The 19160-nt window shown below is 39.4% G+C and overlaps 1 protein-coding gene across 1 annotated transcript in view; it reads left to right on the top strand.

Moving 5' to 3' along the window:
* Positions 1-19160, top strand: part of LAMA1 (laminin subunit alpha 1) — a 125150-nt gene that overhangs the window by 15061 nt on the left and 90929 nt on the right. Inside the window, exons 4-11 of the mRNA XM_006761932.2 lie at positions 9279-9521; positions 10607-10780; positions 11484-11573; positions 12471-12588; positions 13547-13725; positions 14451-14556; positions 16966-17126; positions 18137-18277. Coding sequence (XP_006761995.1) covers positions 9279-9521; positions 10607-10780; positions 11484-11573; positions 12471-12588; positions 13547-13725; positions 14451-14556; positions 16966-17126; positions 18137-18277 — 1212 coding nt within the window. The remainder of the gene's footprint in view (positions 1-9278; positions 9522-10606; positions 10781-11483; positions 11574-12470; positions 12589-13546; positions 13726-14450; positions 14557-16965; positions 17127-18136; positions 18278-19160) is intronic.

Here is a 19160-nt window from a genome sequence, read left to right on the forward strand (position 1 = left end):
ATTTTAAGAATTGTCAGGGTTTTTTTGTTTTGGTTTTTGTTTTTAATCCTCACCAGCAGACATGTTTTTGTTGATTTTTTAGAGAGAGAGATAGAAATATCTATGTGAGAGAGAAACATCGATTGGTTGCCTCCATACACACCCCGATAAGGGATTGAACCCACAACCCAAGCATGTGCCCTGACCAGGAGTTGAACTTGCAACCTTTTGGTGTATGGGACGGTGCTCCAACCAACTGAGCCACCTGGACAGGGCAAATTTAAATTTCAAATATAATTTAAAATATTCTGTTTTCTCTAGTATTTTGTGGCATGTAATCAAAGGATATTTACCTCTGTTCTTCATATGATAGAAGCACAAGAAAATTAGTGAAATAACCATTTAACAGGCCTCCATTGAGATGGCCACCATTTGGGATCATTTATGACTTTATACCAGACTTATACACGGGGCCAGACAAGAAGTGGGGCTCCCCCAGGCCAGCTGCCCACTGTTTAGGACATGGCAGCAAGGAGGAAACATTCTGTTTGAACTATGGCTCTTCTGTCAGGGCCTCTTTTCATTTTCAAACCCTGATGGTTTGGAGCTCTGATTTAGAAGGTGATTATAAGAATTGTCAGTCTTTTTTTTTTTAATCCCCATGATATTTTTGAAGCATCATCAGGCCTTATCAGAGCTTAGTAACAACATGACAGAAACAGGGTCATGGGAAAGATTAGCTTTCAAAGGTTCCCTCTGAGCTATCTGCTTGACCCCCAGATGGTTTAGTTGGCTTCTCCAAAGTTAGTCCCTGACTGAAAATACCACATTCCTACCCACATTCCATTTAGAAATCTCCATCTTCCAACAAAAGTTGAGTCTTCATACCATTCACTATTCTCCCTATTCTCACATTTTTTCTTGTGACAAAATATACGTAGCATAAACTTTATCATTTCGAACATATTTTAAGTGTACAGCGCTGTGGCATTAAGTATATTCATATTGTTGTGCAGCCATCACTACCTTCACTCTCCAGAACTATTTCATCTTCCCAAACTGAAACCCTGCACCCTTTGAACATTAACTTCCCATATTCCTCTCCCACCAGCCCTGGCAACCACCATTCTACTTTCTACCTCTATGAACTTGACTTCTATAAGTAACTCATATAAATGAAATCATGCAGTATTTGTCCTTTGGTGACTGGCTTATTTTACTTAGCATAATATAATCCAAGTTTACCCATATTATGGGATATAGTAGGATTTCGTTCCTTTTTAAGGCTGAGAAATATTTCAATGTATGGGTATCCCACAGTTTGTTTAGCCATTCATCCATTGACAGATATTTGGGTTGTTTCCATCTTTTGGGTTATTGTGAATAGTGCTGCTATAGATATTGGTGTACAAATATCTGTTTGAGTCCTTGCTTTCAATCTTTTGGGTATATACCCAGAAGTGAAATTGCTGGCTCATCTGGGAATTCTATGTTTAATTGTTTTTGAGGAACCACCATGCAGTTTTTTCACAATGGCTATCCCATTTTACATTCCCTCCATTATCTTTTTACATAAACAAAGGTCTTTCTATATAAGATCATTCTTTATATATTATCTTTTCAATAAGCTTTAAATGCCATGACTTGTCAGTTTGATGCCTGACAAATCATAGATGCTCATTGAAATCAGATATATCTAAAGAAAAATTAGAATCTTCATATAAGATATAGACCATAGTTCCACATAAAGAGTAAAGTCTTACCAAAAAAAAAAATGCTTTCTAGTCTGTAATGTTAAAAGTATAAAAGATTCAGCTGGATTTAATGACCAAAGGGAAGAAACAAATTGTTTCTAGGTGTTGTAAATGTATAACTAGCAGGTTAGTGTTTAATGGAGTTAGTCAAGCATAGATTTGCACAGCTTTTTCAGATTGTATCGCCAGTTGGATTTTCGAGGTTGAATGATTAGGAGTGCCTTTTACTTTCATCGCTGTGATGACACTGTGTTTTCTCATGATAAAGGATGAGAAAAAGGGATGTGAGACTGTAAGGTCCTCACCATCGCTGGGTGTACTGGGGCATGAGAGGTCAAAGTGAAGACTAGGAGATAAAGTGAAAGGAAGTTGAGTTTTCAAAAGTTTTCAGCCAGAAATTCTCTGGGACTGAGGAAAGAAAGGGGGAGTGTGGGCTCTGTGGGCTCTGTGGCCTCGTGGGAGAGGCCTGTCCTGCCTTCCTGAGATGGGAAGAGGGTCTGGCTGAAGTTGGAACGCCCTGCTTGGTCTCTGTGTTTTCTTTCTCACTCACATTTGAACATTTAGATAACTCTTAACCCACTCACTCCCCCCACTCCCTATTTTAGTCTTGGTTCTTACTATGTCAACACCAACATATCTCATGATTTCCCAGCACCAACGTCCAATTTCCATGATCTTTTCATCCCTGGTGACCTCATAATTCTTGGTTTAAAAGTTCTCCAATGATCTAAAAGCTTTACCATGGTCCAAAGACCTGCACTCTCATCAGCCTCCCTCGCGCTTGCTATATTCAAACCAACCAGGCCTCCTGCAGGTTCTAGATGCAACTCGATCTGGTACCAAGGGGTCTTTGTTCCCTGTCCTTCTGCCCTTTTACTGTCTTAACCTAGACGTCTCCGACGCAGTCTTCCCCTCTTTTCAGAGGTGCCTCAGACCTTCCCCAAACTTAGCTGGCCACACCCAGACACCTTCAATACCTGTCCTTCTCCATGAAGACTTGGGCAACCTCTCTCTTTCCCAGTAGGTCATCCAGCCTATATTGGCCATGCCCTCCACTTCACTGCTGTGTTTGTAATACCTGCTACAGTCACTGTTTATTGAATGAATCTCATGCGTGCTTCTCTGAGAGTAACTCCTCTGCTTCTCTGCCCAGCCCCCCTCTCCTCCCCAGGGGAAGAGCAGACCCTGCTTCTCTAGGGCCACTTCTCTGCTCTTCACTTACTGGACACACAGGTTCTCAGGACACACAGGTTCCTGGCCCTCAGGACAAGGCCACCAAGCAGGTTTGCACATGTCTGCTCAGCCTGTGACACAGGAGGTAGAGTGCCTCTGCAGCCACCCTTGTGAGCTACAACCTCCAATTTTGCTGGACTATTGCTCACTTCTTTCTTAAATTTCCATAGCAGATTTTTGAGTCCTATTCCACAGTCAAAAGCGGGGAAAAGGGATGCTAGTTATTGGCACATCTGCTGCAACATGAACAAATTGGACACTGCATTTTGGGGAAAGTCTAAGGTAATTTCAAATGCTAAGATATTTATAGGTGAAAACTGGTTAGCTCTGGCTGAGGTGGTAGTTAGGAGTCAGGGGATGGGAAGGGCTCTCTGTGTGTGTCTTGGGTACTGGAATGGCCTGTAACTACATTTCACAAGATGGTTTATCTCATTAGGGGCTAGGCGAGCGGTTCTCAACCTGTGGGTCACGACCCCTTTGGCGGTCGAACGACCCTTTCACAGGGGACGCCTAAGACCATCCTGCATATCAGATATTTACATTACGATTCATAACAGTAGCAACATTACAGTTATGAAGTAGCAACGAAAATAATTTTCTGGTTGGGTCACAACTTGAGGAACTGTATTTAAAGGGCCAGAAGGTTGAGAACCACTGGGCTAGGCTGTTGCATGGCACTTACAAGGTGGGGAAAAAATAAAGATCCCCTCAAAGGGCATCTGGTAATGTGCTTCTTATGCTTTTGAAGTACAGGTGTTCCTACTAATCTTCCACCAAATATAGCAAAACCATTCCAGAACACCTGAGGAATTGAACATTGGGAACAGTTACATGGAGAAATACATCGAGACGAGGAATGGAAACCAACCTCTGACTTTGCAGTTTTAACTTCTTAAAGTGGTTGACATTTACCTTTGAAATACTGCTACTCCTCATCCTTAAATGGGAGCAATGGCACGTGGACCCGGGACAGCTTCCTGGTGGGCTCTTTGTGAAATAGCTCTTCCGGATGATGAAGAACAGAGCTACTCTGACAGGTGTTTTCAACATCCCTATCCCATCTTCAGATCACTGGTTAGAGGTTACTGTTTACTTTTAGGTGGCTTCGTATCTCTGTGCCCTCCATTTGCTGGAGATAATTTTTCTTATTCTGGCTTTTCTTCCATGTCTATTCGACGTCTCTGAGCTTGGTTCCAAAGTGAGCATTCTTTGATACTCTGAGACACACGTCTTAAGACTTTTAAGGAGAGAAACCTGTGATCTAAATTTGTCGCTACATGATCTAAATTTGTCGCTACTGGTAGCCAGTCCCCCCACGTGCCCCACCAAAAAAATAAATAAATAAAAAAGCAAGAAAAAAATAAAGAGGGAAAAAGAGAATGCACTTTGCCATGTTCATTTTGCACTTTTAATGATGACAGCACCAAGTTTAAAGAAAAATAAAATCTATATTATTCCATGATTCTCTTCTCATTCATGAAACTATTTTCTTTTGTTTGTTAATTTTGTATACAGGCCCTAATATGAGGAGATAACAGTAAAACAGCCAACAAAAATATAATAGAAATGACATTTTAAGGTAGTTGCCCAGAAAAGATTTACCTAAAATGTGTTTTGCACGTATCCCAACGTGCCAAATAAACTTCTAAGCCCCCAATTTTTCTTATTCTGGCTAGTTGTTGTTGCTATTTCACATTATTATCAATTGATTAGCTATTTTAGTGATCAATACCTTGTAAAGCCAAAAGTGCTTCATAGCTGCCATTGGTAATTAGCCTTCTAGTAAATAATTGCTTCTTTATTTTGGAGTAACACATACTAAGTCAAATGATCATTTTGAATTATAGTTTCTAATAATGTCATGAAATATAAAGCTTACAAAGCACAAAATCACCACTTTCTTAGGGATAATTGGGCAATATTACTTTTCAGATACATTTAACTCTTTTTAATGTAATTTGACTCTTAACCTAAATCCCTTTTGTCTGAGAAAAGTTCATTTTCATCCTGTAAGAGAGATACCATTCTTCCATCCATTGTTTGGTTGCTGCCACAGAGGCAGATAAGTGCTGTATGGAGAATTTCTAAAGGGGGGGTCCTCATATCCGGGCCCCCTGCAGATCACACGCAGAGGTCCTGCAGGCAGCAGCCGCACTCTCCCTGGAGGGAGAGACTTGTTTCCCCAAGTGCATCTGAAACTAACCTCTGATGTTGAACAACTAAGCTATCTGTTTCTTTCAGATCTCTGTGCCTGAGGTGGATTTAATGTATCTAAGTTAAGATTGAGGCCCACATGAAAATTCCTGTCTGGATTCCTCTGTAGAAACTGGTGTTTGATCTGTGTTTACTTTATTTCTGTGACACTGTTCATGTGCATTTCAGTGATCATTAACAAAGCCCTCTCGGTGGAAAACCGTGATGAACGTGGAGTTTTAATTGGCTGTATCAGCTGCAGGTTTGGCAAGGCTGAAGTGACTCTGAATTCAGTGAAAACCCTGTGTCATCAATTTGTGTTCAGCCAACCTTGTACAGTGGGGCCTTGACTTGCGAGTTTAATTCGTTCCGAGACCAAGCTCATTAAGGAGCTCGTTAACTCAAATTACTCTATCAACTCAATGCAAAAAAATCAGCCGAGAGACAGCTGGTATCTCAAAAAACTCGTTAGTCGGGACACTGGTAAGTCAAGGCCCCACTGTATCAAGGAAAAAGGCAGTTTAGTCAACCATGCAAAAAAAAAAAAAAAAAAAAAAAAAAGAGCAACAGAAATTTCATGGATTTCATTTGAGCAATGATTTAAAATTCTATACATTAGCAGAGCATCCCCCACTTTTTAATATATATGTTTGTTAATACACAATTGGTGAATTAGAGCTTCTATATCTTTCTAGGGCTGTTTAAAGAGCAGAATTTTTTTTACTCATAGTTTTGGAATGTGGAAGTCCAAGATCAAGATATTGGTAGGTTGATTTCTTCTGGTCCCTCTCATTGGCCACCTCCTCGCTGTATCCTCACAGAGTCTCCCTTGGCCTGTGGTGTCGGTTCTTTTCTTCTTAGAAAGACACTAGTCATATTGGATTAGGTCGCACCCTCATTTAACCTTAATTACCTCCTTAAAGACTATTTTCAGATATAGTCACACTCTATAGTCACTATCTATATAGTCAGGAGGTAGCACTTTAGCATATAAATTTGGGAAACACAGTTCAGCCAGTAATGTGGCTTAAGAGGTGACAAATTGTGTTTAGATGCTTCATAGCATCCTTTCCCTCTTCTGCAGATTTACAGCTCGCAGTCCCTTTCTTGGCTTGTTTCCTGGTCTGCAATCTGGGGACTTAGAGAATAACAGAGATTGTGAGAACAATGCCCAGGTTCATAGTTGATCAGAGTTAAAACATTCCTCCTTGATAGATTGTCCTGAAGTTTTTCCACTATGGTTTTCCTTCTGTTTGGTATCATTTCGATACATGTGACTAAGCAATTCATATAAAAGCTGACAAGGGTTTGATGAAAGTGTGAGAACATGGTATTGAAATATTTTCTTCTGGTTGAAGTAGTAGGATCAAAACACGGTTAGTTCTCACCAGTTGCCTCAACGAAAAAGGATTTCGTTCTCCTTTTTCTTTGCAATCCATAGGAGTATGGCATAGTGGTCTGTGTTCAGTATCTGTGGTGTACATTTTAATATCTGTGAGATCCTGGGAAGATTACTTAATCTTTCTATGCCTTGGTTTCCTCATCTGTAAAGTGGAAGAAATAACAATACATCCTTTATAAGATGAATGTAGCTCCAAGAATAGCCAACAATTCTCATAAAGCACTTAGCATTGTCCCCGGACAGTCAGGCTACATAAACGTTAGCCAGGGTTCACTGTTGTTTCTTGCATACCCTTCTTCCCTCCTGGCTGTGTTTCCCGGGCTGCCATGCACAGACCGCAGCGTTAGCTGGAACAGCTGCCAGTGCCCAGTGTCCTAGGGAAGGGTGAATGGAGGAGCCTTTTTTTCCTGGTATGACAAAAAGAAACTTCAGTAACCTTAGGTGTGGTGTGTGTGGGCATTTGGGGACAGTTCTCTGGAATATGTGTGGTGGCTAAGACTGGAGAGTGACCATCTATTTCTTACTGGTACCTGCAACTCGGTAATCTGTCTGTTAACACCTCTGTACATCATTTTCCAAAAATATGAAGTGGGAAGAAGCACTGGAAACTCGGGGGGTTGCTGGGACTAAGTGAGATGCTGCACATAGAGCTCTTAGCAGGCACGAGGTAAACACTTCATTGTTTCCATTTGCAAATGTGAAACAGAAAATGAAGGCAAATATGTTTCATTTCACGTGTAAGTGGCTTTGTCTTCTGTCCCTCTCAAATGAGCTGTCACCCCACTGTCCCACTTAGCACCTCCATTTTGTAAAGTCTGGTTTAACCTATTTGACATGTGAACGGTCATGGCCCGCATGCTCATAGAGTTTTACTTTTATGATGAAAATATTGACAAAGCCATTGGACAGGGATGGCTAAAGATGAGGGAGTTCTCCCTTCAGTGAGTTTGGGCATCAGTGTGAAAACCAAATTTGAGTTACTAATGCCAGTTTACTATCACAAAAGGCTGAGTTATTAAAACAAGGGACGTAATATTTTCACCATGTGCTTCTCAATTCAGAGAATTTGAAGTTTTGTATGAAATTCATTATATAGAACCATGTTTCAAAATAAGATGGTGTCCACAGCATTATGACTAGGCAATGGGGCCTTATTAAATGAGGAAATCGAATGTTGATGCTGAAAACTTTGCATTCTAGAGGTGATATATGATAGTTATATTGAAAGGTTTGAAGGACAATTGCATGAAAGTGGAGTCAGCATCTTTTCTGTAGCCCCAGAGCATAGAATTTACGGGGCACCCTGAATCAATGCAAGAACAGATCATTTAATGGGAAGTTTTCATTAAACAGAAGAACCATCTTAGGAACAAGTGAATTTCCTGACACAGCAAGTGCTCTAACAGGGCCTGGTTGTGAATTATGGCTCGATATCTTAACGGTCCCTTCCAGATCCAAGGTCTGTCTGGCTCGTTTCCTCAGGCTGTTAGTTGTCATCTAAATCCCCTTTTCTCTGTTTGCTTCTCTTTTACTCTCTAATTGTTTTTTTTTTGAATTAATAGGCCTTACTATTTTTTTTAATATATATATTTTATTGATTTTTCACAGAGAGGAAGGGAGAGAGACAGAAAGCTAGAAACATCGATGAGAGAGAAATCCTCACTCCTCTTCGTCTGGTCCCCCATTCACATTTTCTGTTAGTGTGGAATATTGACCCAATTAATGAGCCCATGCTATTATATCATTATCAGCTAAGTCCAGAATTTACATGAGGGTTTACTCTTTGTGTTCTACATTCTACAGGTTTTGACAAGTAGATAGTGACATGTGTCCACCATTTCAGTATCATACTGTTTCACTGCCCTGTGCTCTCTGTATTCATTTCCCTTTCCCCATTAACCCTCGGCAATCACTGATCTTTTTATTGTCTCGATAGTTTTACCTTTTCCAGAATGTCATATGGTTGGGATTATACAGTATGTAGCCTTTTCAGATTGGCTACTTGCACTCAGCAATATGCATTTTAAGTTCTTCTGCATCCTTTTGTTGTATGAGTGCTCATTTCTTTTTGTCTCTGAATATTTCATTGTTTGAATGTATCACACTTTGTTTATTTGTTCACTTATGGAAGTTGTTGATTAATTTGGGTAAATATCAAGTGAAACTCCTGGGTTGTGTGGTAAGAGTATGTTTAGTTTTGTAAGAAACGACCAAATTGTCTTCCGAAGTGGCCATACCATTTTGCATTCCCACCAGCAATGAATGGGACTTCCTGTTGCTTCACATCCTCGCCAGTATTTGGTAGTGTGCTTTCAAGGTTAGCCATCCTAATAGACACATGTGCAGTGAGCTGACTTTCTTTTCTCATATTCAGATGTGTTATCCCCAAATAACTATGAAAAATATATTTAACACTACTATTAATGTAATATAATACAACTATTATCCTTCAGAATGCAGATGGAGAAAGATATTGGGAACAAGAAAGCAAGCACTATTATTATTAACACTACTAATGATAATGCAAATTTATTTGTATTTTTTGAGTTTACAGGAGAATATTCGTAAGTCACATTTCTGACTAATACTCACTCATAAGCAACTATTCTCCTATGCATTAGAGATGTTGGCAATCATCGCTTAACAGTTCTCTGGAGAGAACTTTGGTTTTTGAGCCACTGCTTCTTAACTGAGATTTTTCAGTGTCTTTCTTCCAGGTCTTTCAGGTCGCCTACGTCATCATCAAAGCTGCTAATGCCCCTCGACCCGGAAACTGGATTTTGGAGCGATCCCTGGATGGCACCAAGTTCAGTCCCTGGCAGTATTATGCAGTTAGTGACACGGAGTGTTTGACTCGTTACAATATAACCCCAAGACGGGGGCCGCCCACATACAGGGCAGATGACGAAGTGATCTGCACCTCGTATTATTCTAGGCTGGTGCCACTGGAGCATGGAGAGGTACTGTGCCCACTGCGGTCATGTTTGTTTCACACCAGGACTCCACCCCCCCAACCCCCCCACCCCCACCTTGAATGTTAACATAGCCATCACAAGAGCTAACAGGAAACACTCAAAATGAATCTCTCTTAGTAAAGATTACAAAGAACTGTACTGTAACTGTCTAGCTGCACTTAACGTATCATTGACTAGTGTTGACTGATGATTAATTTCATACGCAGTACATTTCACCTCATTGATTTCTCCCCTTCAAGGAGATTTCTCAGTTTGCTCTGACTTAATAACTACATCAGATCCTTCTCAGAGCATCTTGCCCATATTACCAGGGCAAGAACATTTGGTGAAATGTTAGAGAGCTAAAACTCCTCTAAAAGATACAGTTCTCGATTTTCTCCATGAAGGTCTCTTTTTCTTCAGTGGTGTTGAGGATTGGAGATGGGTACTCAGCACAGTATGGCATGTTGTAAAAGATCAATTGCTCATAAAAATTATTATTATTAGGGAAGACTAAATTAGAGAAATGAGGGGTTGCGGTTGCCTGAGATTCAAAGTGGTGAGTTGTAGATCTTCGTCAATCAAAGCTGACCTGATGACCAGTGAGTCACTCTAATATCATGTAGCTTTGTCATAATATAGCAATTCTCAGCAGTTCAACCGATTTTATATTTTTAAGGATTTTTCCCCTGGCATCATGCTCAGCATAGTAATTTTTCTTTTATTATTTTCTCTGAGAAATATTTTTAGGTAATGGGGAAAAAATGAGCCCTCTCTCACAATACAGTAAAATAATATAATAGACTCTTTAAAATATATTTCTTAGCAAAACATATTAAGTGGGTCATTATTTATATGAAATTTTAAAAGTCATTATGGCCTGTTGTGCAAATTTTAAACTGGCATTGCATAGGTAAATTATGTTTAGGCAGTTTTCAAAAACTGGATTTTTGACTCAATAGACCATGGCATCTCTTTGATGTGCTATTTTGTAATTCATTAAATTATTTTCCAGCATGCGGGTAGCTATGATGCTGCTGATGGATATTCATATTTAAATGGTGAACTAAAGTTACCTTACACCTATATAGGCCAATTTTTTCAATGGGAGACCCAGCGCTGATGATCTTTCCCCCAAGTTGTTGGAATTTACTTCTGCACGATACATCCGTCTGCGCTTACAACGCATTCGAACCCTCAATGCAGATCTGATGACCCTCAGCCACCGGGACCTGAAGGACCTCGATCCTATCGTGACAAGACGAGTAAGTCCACGGTAGAGCTCCTGACCATTGTGAAGTTTATCTGGTTTCAAAGAAATATACTCTTTTTGGTTGGCCTTTTCCTCCTAGGTTGTCCTTTTTCATATCTTATTGAGGATCATTATATATGCTTTGTTAAAATTCCATCTTTAAACCAAGTGATTTACACTTATTGATTTTTGTGTATTAAATTAACTGTTTATGGGATAATTCCTACTTGGTCATGAGATATTATACTTTTTATATAGTGCTATATTCAATTTAACAATATTTTTTAGGGTTTTCAGTAGTGTGTGTTTTTTTAAAAATATAATTTTATTGATTTCAGAGAGGAAGGGGGAGGAAGAGAGAGACAGAAACATCAATGATGAGAGAGATTCATTGATCAGCTGCCTCCTGCAGGCCGCCTACTGGGGGTTGAGCCTCCAACCCAGGCATGGGCCCTTGACTGGAATGACTGCCTTGGTTTAAGATTCAACCAAGTTGAGAAATTCTCTTAAACTTCTTTGGTTTCTGTTGATGAGTTAATTGAACATTATATATATTAATGCACACAAAAATTCTTTGTGCATGATATATTTTAAAATATATGTCTAATTATCTTCAGATTATCAATAACAACTGGGATATTTGTTGGAATACTGCCTTTTACTTTTCAATGCAATTAATGAGGTTTTAATTTTTGTTTGTAACTTTTTTCCCTTAGTATTACTATTCAATAAAAGACATTTCTGTTGGAGGAATGTGTATTTGTTATGGCCACGCCAGTAGCTGCCCATGGGATGAAACTACAAAGGTGAGTTCCAGTATTTGATTTTGCTAAAACATCAAAGTAGAAGTTATAGCTGTAATGTTTGCATTGTGCTTCTTTATGCAAGGCAAATGCTGAAGGTATAAAAGGATTTTCTGATAATTTAATTGGTTTCATGTTTTGTTGTTGTTGTTAGGTCACCATAAACTTTCAATTTTTTCAACAATTTTATTTTGCTTTCTTTGGAGAATATATTTCTAATTAATACTATTTTGTCATAAAATATATATAACATAGAATTTACCATTTTAATCATTTAAAACTATACCATTCAGTGACCTTATGAAATTTGAAGCTCTTCTCTCTGAAAGAGGCAAGCAAAAAGCATGTGCAGTTACAAATTATGTTTATATTCTTTTAAAAGGAGGATCCCCCCTCTTCCAATATTCCCCCTCTTCCATTTTTTGTGGTACTAAAATCAAGATAAAGTTGATCTATTTTAGCTAATACTCAGTGAATAAGATGATATCTCTCTTCTTATTTTAAACTTGCATGAAGTCACTTCTGATTTCTTTTCCAATCGTTGTATTAATTTAACTCTTAAATAGGATTATTCTCTTATTGATGCTGAAAATATATAGATGAGCCTCAAGAAACTTATTAATAGGAGATTTCGAACCCTTAAAGTCAATGTCTCTTTTTTGAAAAACTTTTTTTAATTAACCCATATTTTAGTTTTGCTTTATTCCTCTTCACTTTCTCTTTATAACCCACTCATGTTTGTATATTTTGCTCTTAAATATAAAGTTTGCTTTGGTATAGTCATCTATCCTCAATTCTAAAGTCTTGCTATGTAGTGGACTGTGAGACACTTCTTTTAAAATAAATTTAAGAAAAATATACAGGTAAGTTTTCAGGTGCCATTTTGTCCCTGTTGTCTAGAAACTACGGTGTCAATGTGAGCATAACACCTGTGGGGAGAGCTGCAGCAGGTGTTGTCCTGGGTACCACCAGCAGCCCTGGAGGCCTGGGACCATTTCTTCGGGTAACATGTGTGAAGGTAAGTCCTCTGAGAACTAAAAAAATGTATCCATTTTTCCCTTCTTAGTGTGCTGAAGTTTATGGCGACTTAACAATATTTGTAATGAATACATAATTTCCTTTTAGGTAATTAAGTAGTTCCCAAATCTGCAGGTTACTTTTATAAAATTTAGACTATTTATTGAAACCTGAATTTATGTTTATGGATTTGTTATTTTATCTAAGATTCTCCTTCCCAGAGATGAGCGTATCCTTTATTAATTTGGATTTAATTTTTAAATAGGCAATATAGTCATAAGATTCCAACACCTAACAATATGTAAAAGTATCTATCTCCATCCTTTCCACTTTTTATTATTTTTTAGTATGTTATTCCTGAACGTTTTATGCAAATAAAACATATATGGATATATTCTTGCACCTCACACAGTTTATACACAGAACCTGACATACTGTGAGTGCCATCCAATGCATTGCTTTTATACTTAACAATAGATCTTGAATGAAAATCTTTCCATGTTTGCAATATGAAATGCTAGGTATTTTTTTAATTTAATTTTTAAAAATTTATTTAATTTTTTATTTTTTCCCCATCTGTTTTTAAAAAAACAGTAGCACTGAATTCCATTATATATGGATATAACATAATTAAAACAGCTATCGTGGGTATTTTGATCATTACCAGTTTTTTGTTAATATAAACAATAGTGCAATGGTTACCCCTATATATGTCATTGAGAAATGTGCAAGGAATTCTGTAAGATATAATCCCAGGAGATAGATTGATGTGTCAAACGATAGTGCCCATATATAATTATGGTAGCTATTTCCAATTGCCATGCATAAGATTGCCCATATGCTATCAAAATTATTCTGTAATTTTCAGTTAATTTATAGTCATAGGAACTTACATAGGTTTTCCTTATATATATATATATATATATATATATATTGAAAATGCTAAAATATTCTTCTAGAATGTAATTGCCACAATAAAGCGAAAGACTGCTACTATGATGAAAGTGTTGCCAATCAGAAGAAAAGTTTGAATATTGCTGGACAGTACAGAGGAGGAGGGGTTTGCATAAATTGCCTGCAGAATACCATGGGAATCAATTGTGAAACCTGTATCGATGGATATTATAGACCACACAAGGTAAGATTTTTTTTTTCCCCATAGCTGAGCTTCATTGTCTTCTTAAAGTGGAAAGGAGACTTCCCCAAGTGTCAGCATCAGTCTTGGAGACTCATTTCCTTTTGTAATATTTCTTATATATTGTTATTATGCTAGTAGTGTTTTTCAGGTATAGATTTCCTACTCTATCAGTCCTGTTTATTTGCTCAGATTAGGATGTCCACTTATTGTTCTTCAACTTGAATTTGGGGACCCCTTGGCTGTGTAATCTCAGAGTTTTATAATACGGCCAATGCAAAGAGTCAGCCAGTAACTGAAGCAGCTGTACCAGGATCTTGCCCATAGGAAGTGCCCAGTTGATCCTCAGTTGACTTGAAATGTAGTTGTCTCATGAGTCACTGTGGTGGTCTGGTCATAGATGACCTGGTGCACATGTAAGTGATGCTTATCTATGACTCTGAGAGTCAGCAGGGGGCAGGGGAGGGCAGTGGGTTGTAGTGATAAAGGGAAAGGATGGCACTGCTAATGAATCCAGCTGCTGTCACCATCAAAAAGCTGATTGGACTTTCTAGCTTGAGTTCACCTTATCTTCCTGAGACCTGCACCTCTTGGATACAGAAATCATTGTGCTAGTCACATCCTGGATAAAAAGTTGATACTTTGTCATTGATATTATTGTTGATATTATTGATATTATTTATAGTAAAATTATAGTAAAATAATCCAGGACAACCCCTACCTTTCAGGTGTCTCCGTACGAGGACAACCCTTGCCATCCCTGTGACTGTGACCCTGTGGGGTCCCTCAGTTCTGTCTGTATTAAGGATGATCTCCATTCCGACTTACACAGAGGTAAGTTGTGCTTGTAGTTGATTTCTTTTTTCTTTCTTTTCTTTTCTTTCTTTTTTTTTTGTGTTTGTGGAAGATTTATACATAGTGAAACTGTAACCGGACAACAAAAGGGTACAGGCTGCCTGTCACAACTTCAGCCAATTAAGCAGAGACAGGGTTGAATCATATATGAGCATTTATTCCATTAATGCTCGCATTATGGGAGAGCATCAGGTCATCCACACAAATCTGCTCTGCACCCCACCATAAGCCAGCTGCTTATATTGGATAACAGGACAAAGATTATGTGGGGAAGTAAGAATTGCAAGCACGGGAAAGTAGACACAAGTCATGCGGGTTTGAGGGAGGGGGGAAGTTGCAGTTGCAGGAGAGTGGGTGCCTCCGGGCACCCTGGGGCCAGATTACAGGTAATAGGGGCAGGGGGTTGTAAAGAGCAGGTGCCTCCTGGACTAAATTGTTTCGGCCATGAGGTCGTAAATCTTTCCATACTGATAGGCAGTTCTCGGAAGGAGGATGGACTGCATTCCGATGTGAGCTCCCCTGTCCCAGGGAGTACAACTCTCAGTGAGGTTACAATGTGCTTTCTCTAATCAGAGCAGAACCATCATGGTTAACAGAGCATGATTAATATTTCTTATAATTATAATTAGTTTCCAATATTCTGTTTCTTCCCCTACAAGAACTATTACTGTTGTGTAGTAATTTGGTGATATGATTTCCTATTGATTATTTTGTTCACTAAATATTTATCAAGTACCTAATGTGTGTCAGGCAGTTTTCTAGGACCTAGGAACACATACTTGAACAAGATGATCAAGGTTGCTGCTCACAGGCAAACTCTATACAAACACGCCCATTTGTAGTACAATGCCAGGCAGGGTTAAAGGTTAAGGGCCACAGGAATAAAGCAAATTCAGGATCATGGTTGAACTGAGATAGACTGTGGAGGTGGCAATGCTGAGGTGATGAACTGCCATTTGAGAGGTTAATTGGGCATTTGATGAAAGAAGAAATAGGCTTATTTAAAGTCATATGTGGAACACAGTAAATAGCAATCACTTGATTTAGCTTTTGGAAGACACAGGAATGTTGCTCTACACCTCTCACAAAGCAAGCAAATCCTCCAGTTAACTCTGTAAGTGTCAGTGTTCTTTTTGTTTCAAAAAACTGGCCAGTGGGCATGGAAATACCTGTCAAATAGATTGCATCTGTTCAAAGACTTCTGTGACCCCACCAAAGTCTCGGTCACTAGCAGGTAAAGTGGATAATGACCTGCAGGAAGGGAAGTGCCAACTGTGGGGCCTGCTGCCAATGTGGAGGGTCCATTACACATTTGTATTGATTCTTAACTGCCCTGTTAATGAGAGGATGATGATGATAATGACATTTACCCTTGACTGGGTTCACTTAAAATAGATATATATCATTTTAACTTTCAACCATACAGATAGAAATCATTTAACCCATTTTACAGTCAAGGAAATAGTCTCAGAGCAGTTAAGAAACTTGGCTGAGGGTACAGAACCAGAAAGTTTCAAGGCTGGCATTCAAACCAAAGGTTCATCCATGTTGTAGCATGAATCAGCCCTCCAGTCCTTTGTATTGCTGAATGATAGGTATTCTATTGTATGTATATTGCACATTTTGTATATCCATTCATCAGTTGAGCATTTAGGTTGTTTAGACTTTCTGGCTGTTATGAATATGCTGCTTCAAACACTGGCACACAGTGTTTCAGTGGATGTATGTTTCTATTTTTCTTGAGTAAATGCATAGAAGTGGAATTGCTGGATCATAAGGTAACTATATGCTTGGCATTTTAAAAATACATATTTTTATTGATTCTATAGAGGAAGGGAGAAGGAGAGAGATAAAAACATCAATGATGAGAGAAAATCATTGATTGGCTGCCTCCTGTACTTCCCTGTCCCCCACTGGGGATCAAGCCCACAACCCGGCTTGATGTGTCCTGACTGGGAATTGAACTGTGACCTTCTGGTTCATAGGTCGATGCTCAATCACTGAGCCATGTTGGGAGGGCTATGCTTAACATTTTTAAAAATGCCCAAATGGTTTTCCAAAGCTGGTGCACCATTTTACATTCCCAGCAGCCTCCGTGCTTTCATCTCTGTTTTCTTTCTTTAAACCAGGGGTTGACAAACTGTGTCCATGGAGCATATCTGACAGTGCCGTTTTTGTAAATAAACTTTTATACGAAGAGAGCTCAGCCCATCTATGTACCAATTATCTATAGCTGCTTTCAAGCAAAAATGGCAGAGCTGAGTACAACAGACTCTGGCCCAAAAGCCTAAACTATTTACTCTCTGGCCTTGCACAGATACAGTTTGCTGATGCTGCTTTAAACATCTTTTCCCTGCCTGTTGGGTCATTGCCACTCCTTTCTTCCAGGGACATGGCCAGGTCAATGTCCATGCAAGGAAGGCTACACAGGAGCAAAATGTGATCGCTGCCAATTTGGCTACAAGGGTTACCCAGCCTGTGTCCGCTGTGACTGCAGTCCGGCTGGCAGCGTGAACGAGGACCCGTGCTCAGAGCCTTGTCTCTGCAAGGTACGTGGAGTTTAAGCTGCCCCTGAGTTTTCTTTGAGGTTTCTAGGAAAAGGCAAACATTCCATTGGCTCAGGTGGTCAGCCCCTGAGCAAAGCAGCAAGGTCTAGGCAGAACTCCCCACTTTCTTCACACCTTCCTGAGAAGCAGGACGGTATGTTGGCCACAGGGTATGTCCTTGGACTTAGATGAGCACCTGGGTTTCTTTTTTTGGTGCCTCTGGGCAATGGCCATATATATTCCAGAGAAATTTCTGTTACTTCCTCAGTGAAACCAAATACTGCATTTCTTAGGTCTTGACTATTACTTCTTATATGACATTATTTTTCAGTTTTATGTTTGGAGGAGAACCAGGAAAACACTAAATTTCTAAGAATATTCATTAAAGGCAGGTGGCTGGGGAGGCATATTATTTGAAGATCTGATATCAATAACCATTTCCCCTATAATTCTACGGACTTTCAATTATAACTCATGTGCTTATTTCCATGTAAGCTGAGTCTTAGGCACATGTGTCATATGACTGAAATAATCTTGAGCATTTGTAAATAAGATAAACAGTCACATAGCCAAATAACATTAAAATATTTGAAAGATCAGCAAAGCTAGAAGATTAAAAAATAATAATACAAAAGTGCCACTTATATACAGGATATCCAAAAATTAACATACACCTTAACAGCTGATATCTCAATTTTGAAAATGAAATGTACTTTAATAAACACTGCCTTTATAATTATTCCAAGTGTGTGTATACAGTTTGGGGGACACCCTGTCTAATGGTCTTGCTCTAAGAGCCTTAGCCTCATTCTTGACTGCAAAATCGAATGACAGGTATTTCAAAATATCTGTTCTGGAAATATTGACATCATCAGGTTTCACATTACTCTAAGCATGTTTTTATTTACATCTTTTCTGAATCATCAAACACCTCTTTTTAATACTATGTTAATGTGATTTTTATTCCGTCTACCTACTGGTTTCAAAAGCTAATCTTTTACTCTGACTTGCAGGAAAATGTTGAAGGGAAAAATTGTGATCGCTGCAGGCCAGGATTTTATAACTTGAAGGAAAGAAACCCCCAGGGCTGCTCTGCGTGTTTCTGCTTTGGCGTGTCTGACGTCTGTGATAGTCTTTCCTGGCCCATCACTCAGGTGCGGGCACCGTCCAGGAAGTGGGACTTAATAAGTGCACCCCCCTGCCCTGCCCCAGTGGCTCAGGTGGTAGGAGCGTCGTCCCATGCATCAAAAAGGTTGTGGTTCTATTCCCTGTCAGAGCATATACCTAGGTTGCGAGTTCTATCCCCAGCCGGGACACATATGGGAGGAATCAATTGATGTTTCTCTCTCTCTGAAACAAATAAACATAATCGGGTGAGGATAAAAAAAAGTGTACCTCAAATGAGCTCTCTAGAAGTTGTGTTATGAAGCCACAGGGCTGATTTTTCCCTATAATGCCTCTCTCCTTCATTTGGAATGACAATGGGCATGAATCAAAGACAGCCTACTACTAAAGTGTTGCTACAGTGTCTTCCTAGTTATGTGTTTGTCCCCACATACATGTCCCTATTCAAAACAATAGGATATTAAGGTATTGCAGAATGCATTGTGTTTAATTTTTTTCTGTGGGAAAATGCATTCAGTTGTGGGATCGGATCTCTCCCTCCCTCCTCTCCCCCTGCCCTCCCCCTCCTCCCCGCACACACTGGTCTCAGTCCAGGAAGCACAGAACATGGGGACGTGCAGAATTTTCCAGCTCAAAGAAGCTGGAGAGGGTGGGAACAGCAGCAGGTGGCACAGGGTTGATGAGGGCAGGCAAAGGATCCCCAGTTGTTTTGGGAACGAGTTCTGGAGAGATGAGTTCAAGGGGGAGTACCAACTTGTGACTAGCAGGAAACAGTGTGATGGCAGGAGGTTAGGAAGGAGCTGCAGGGGAGAACTCTCCTCCCCATGCCCATCTCAGGAGACCTGTACTCAGCATCAGGTGGAGGTGGGGGTGCTATTCACTGAATCCCCTTTCCCTCCTTCCCTTACCTGC

The sequence above is a fragment of the Myotis davidii genome, unplaced genomic scaffold (genome assembly GCF_000327345.1).
Source record: "Myotis davidii unplaced genomic scaffold, ASM32734v1 scaffold96, whole genome shotgun sequence".
Taxonomy (NCBI): Eukaryota; Metazoa; Chordata; class Mammalia; order Chiroptera; family Vespertilionidae; genus Myotis; species Myotis davidii.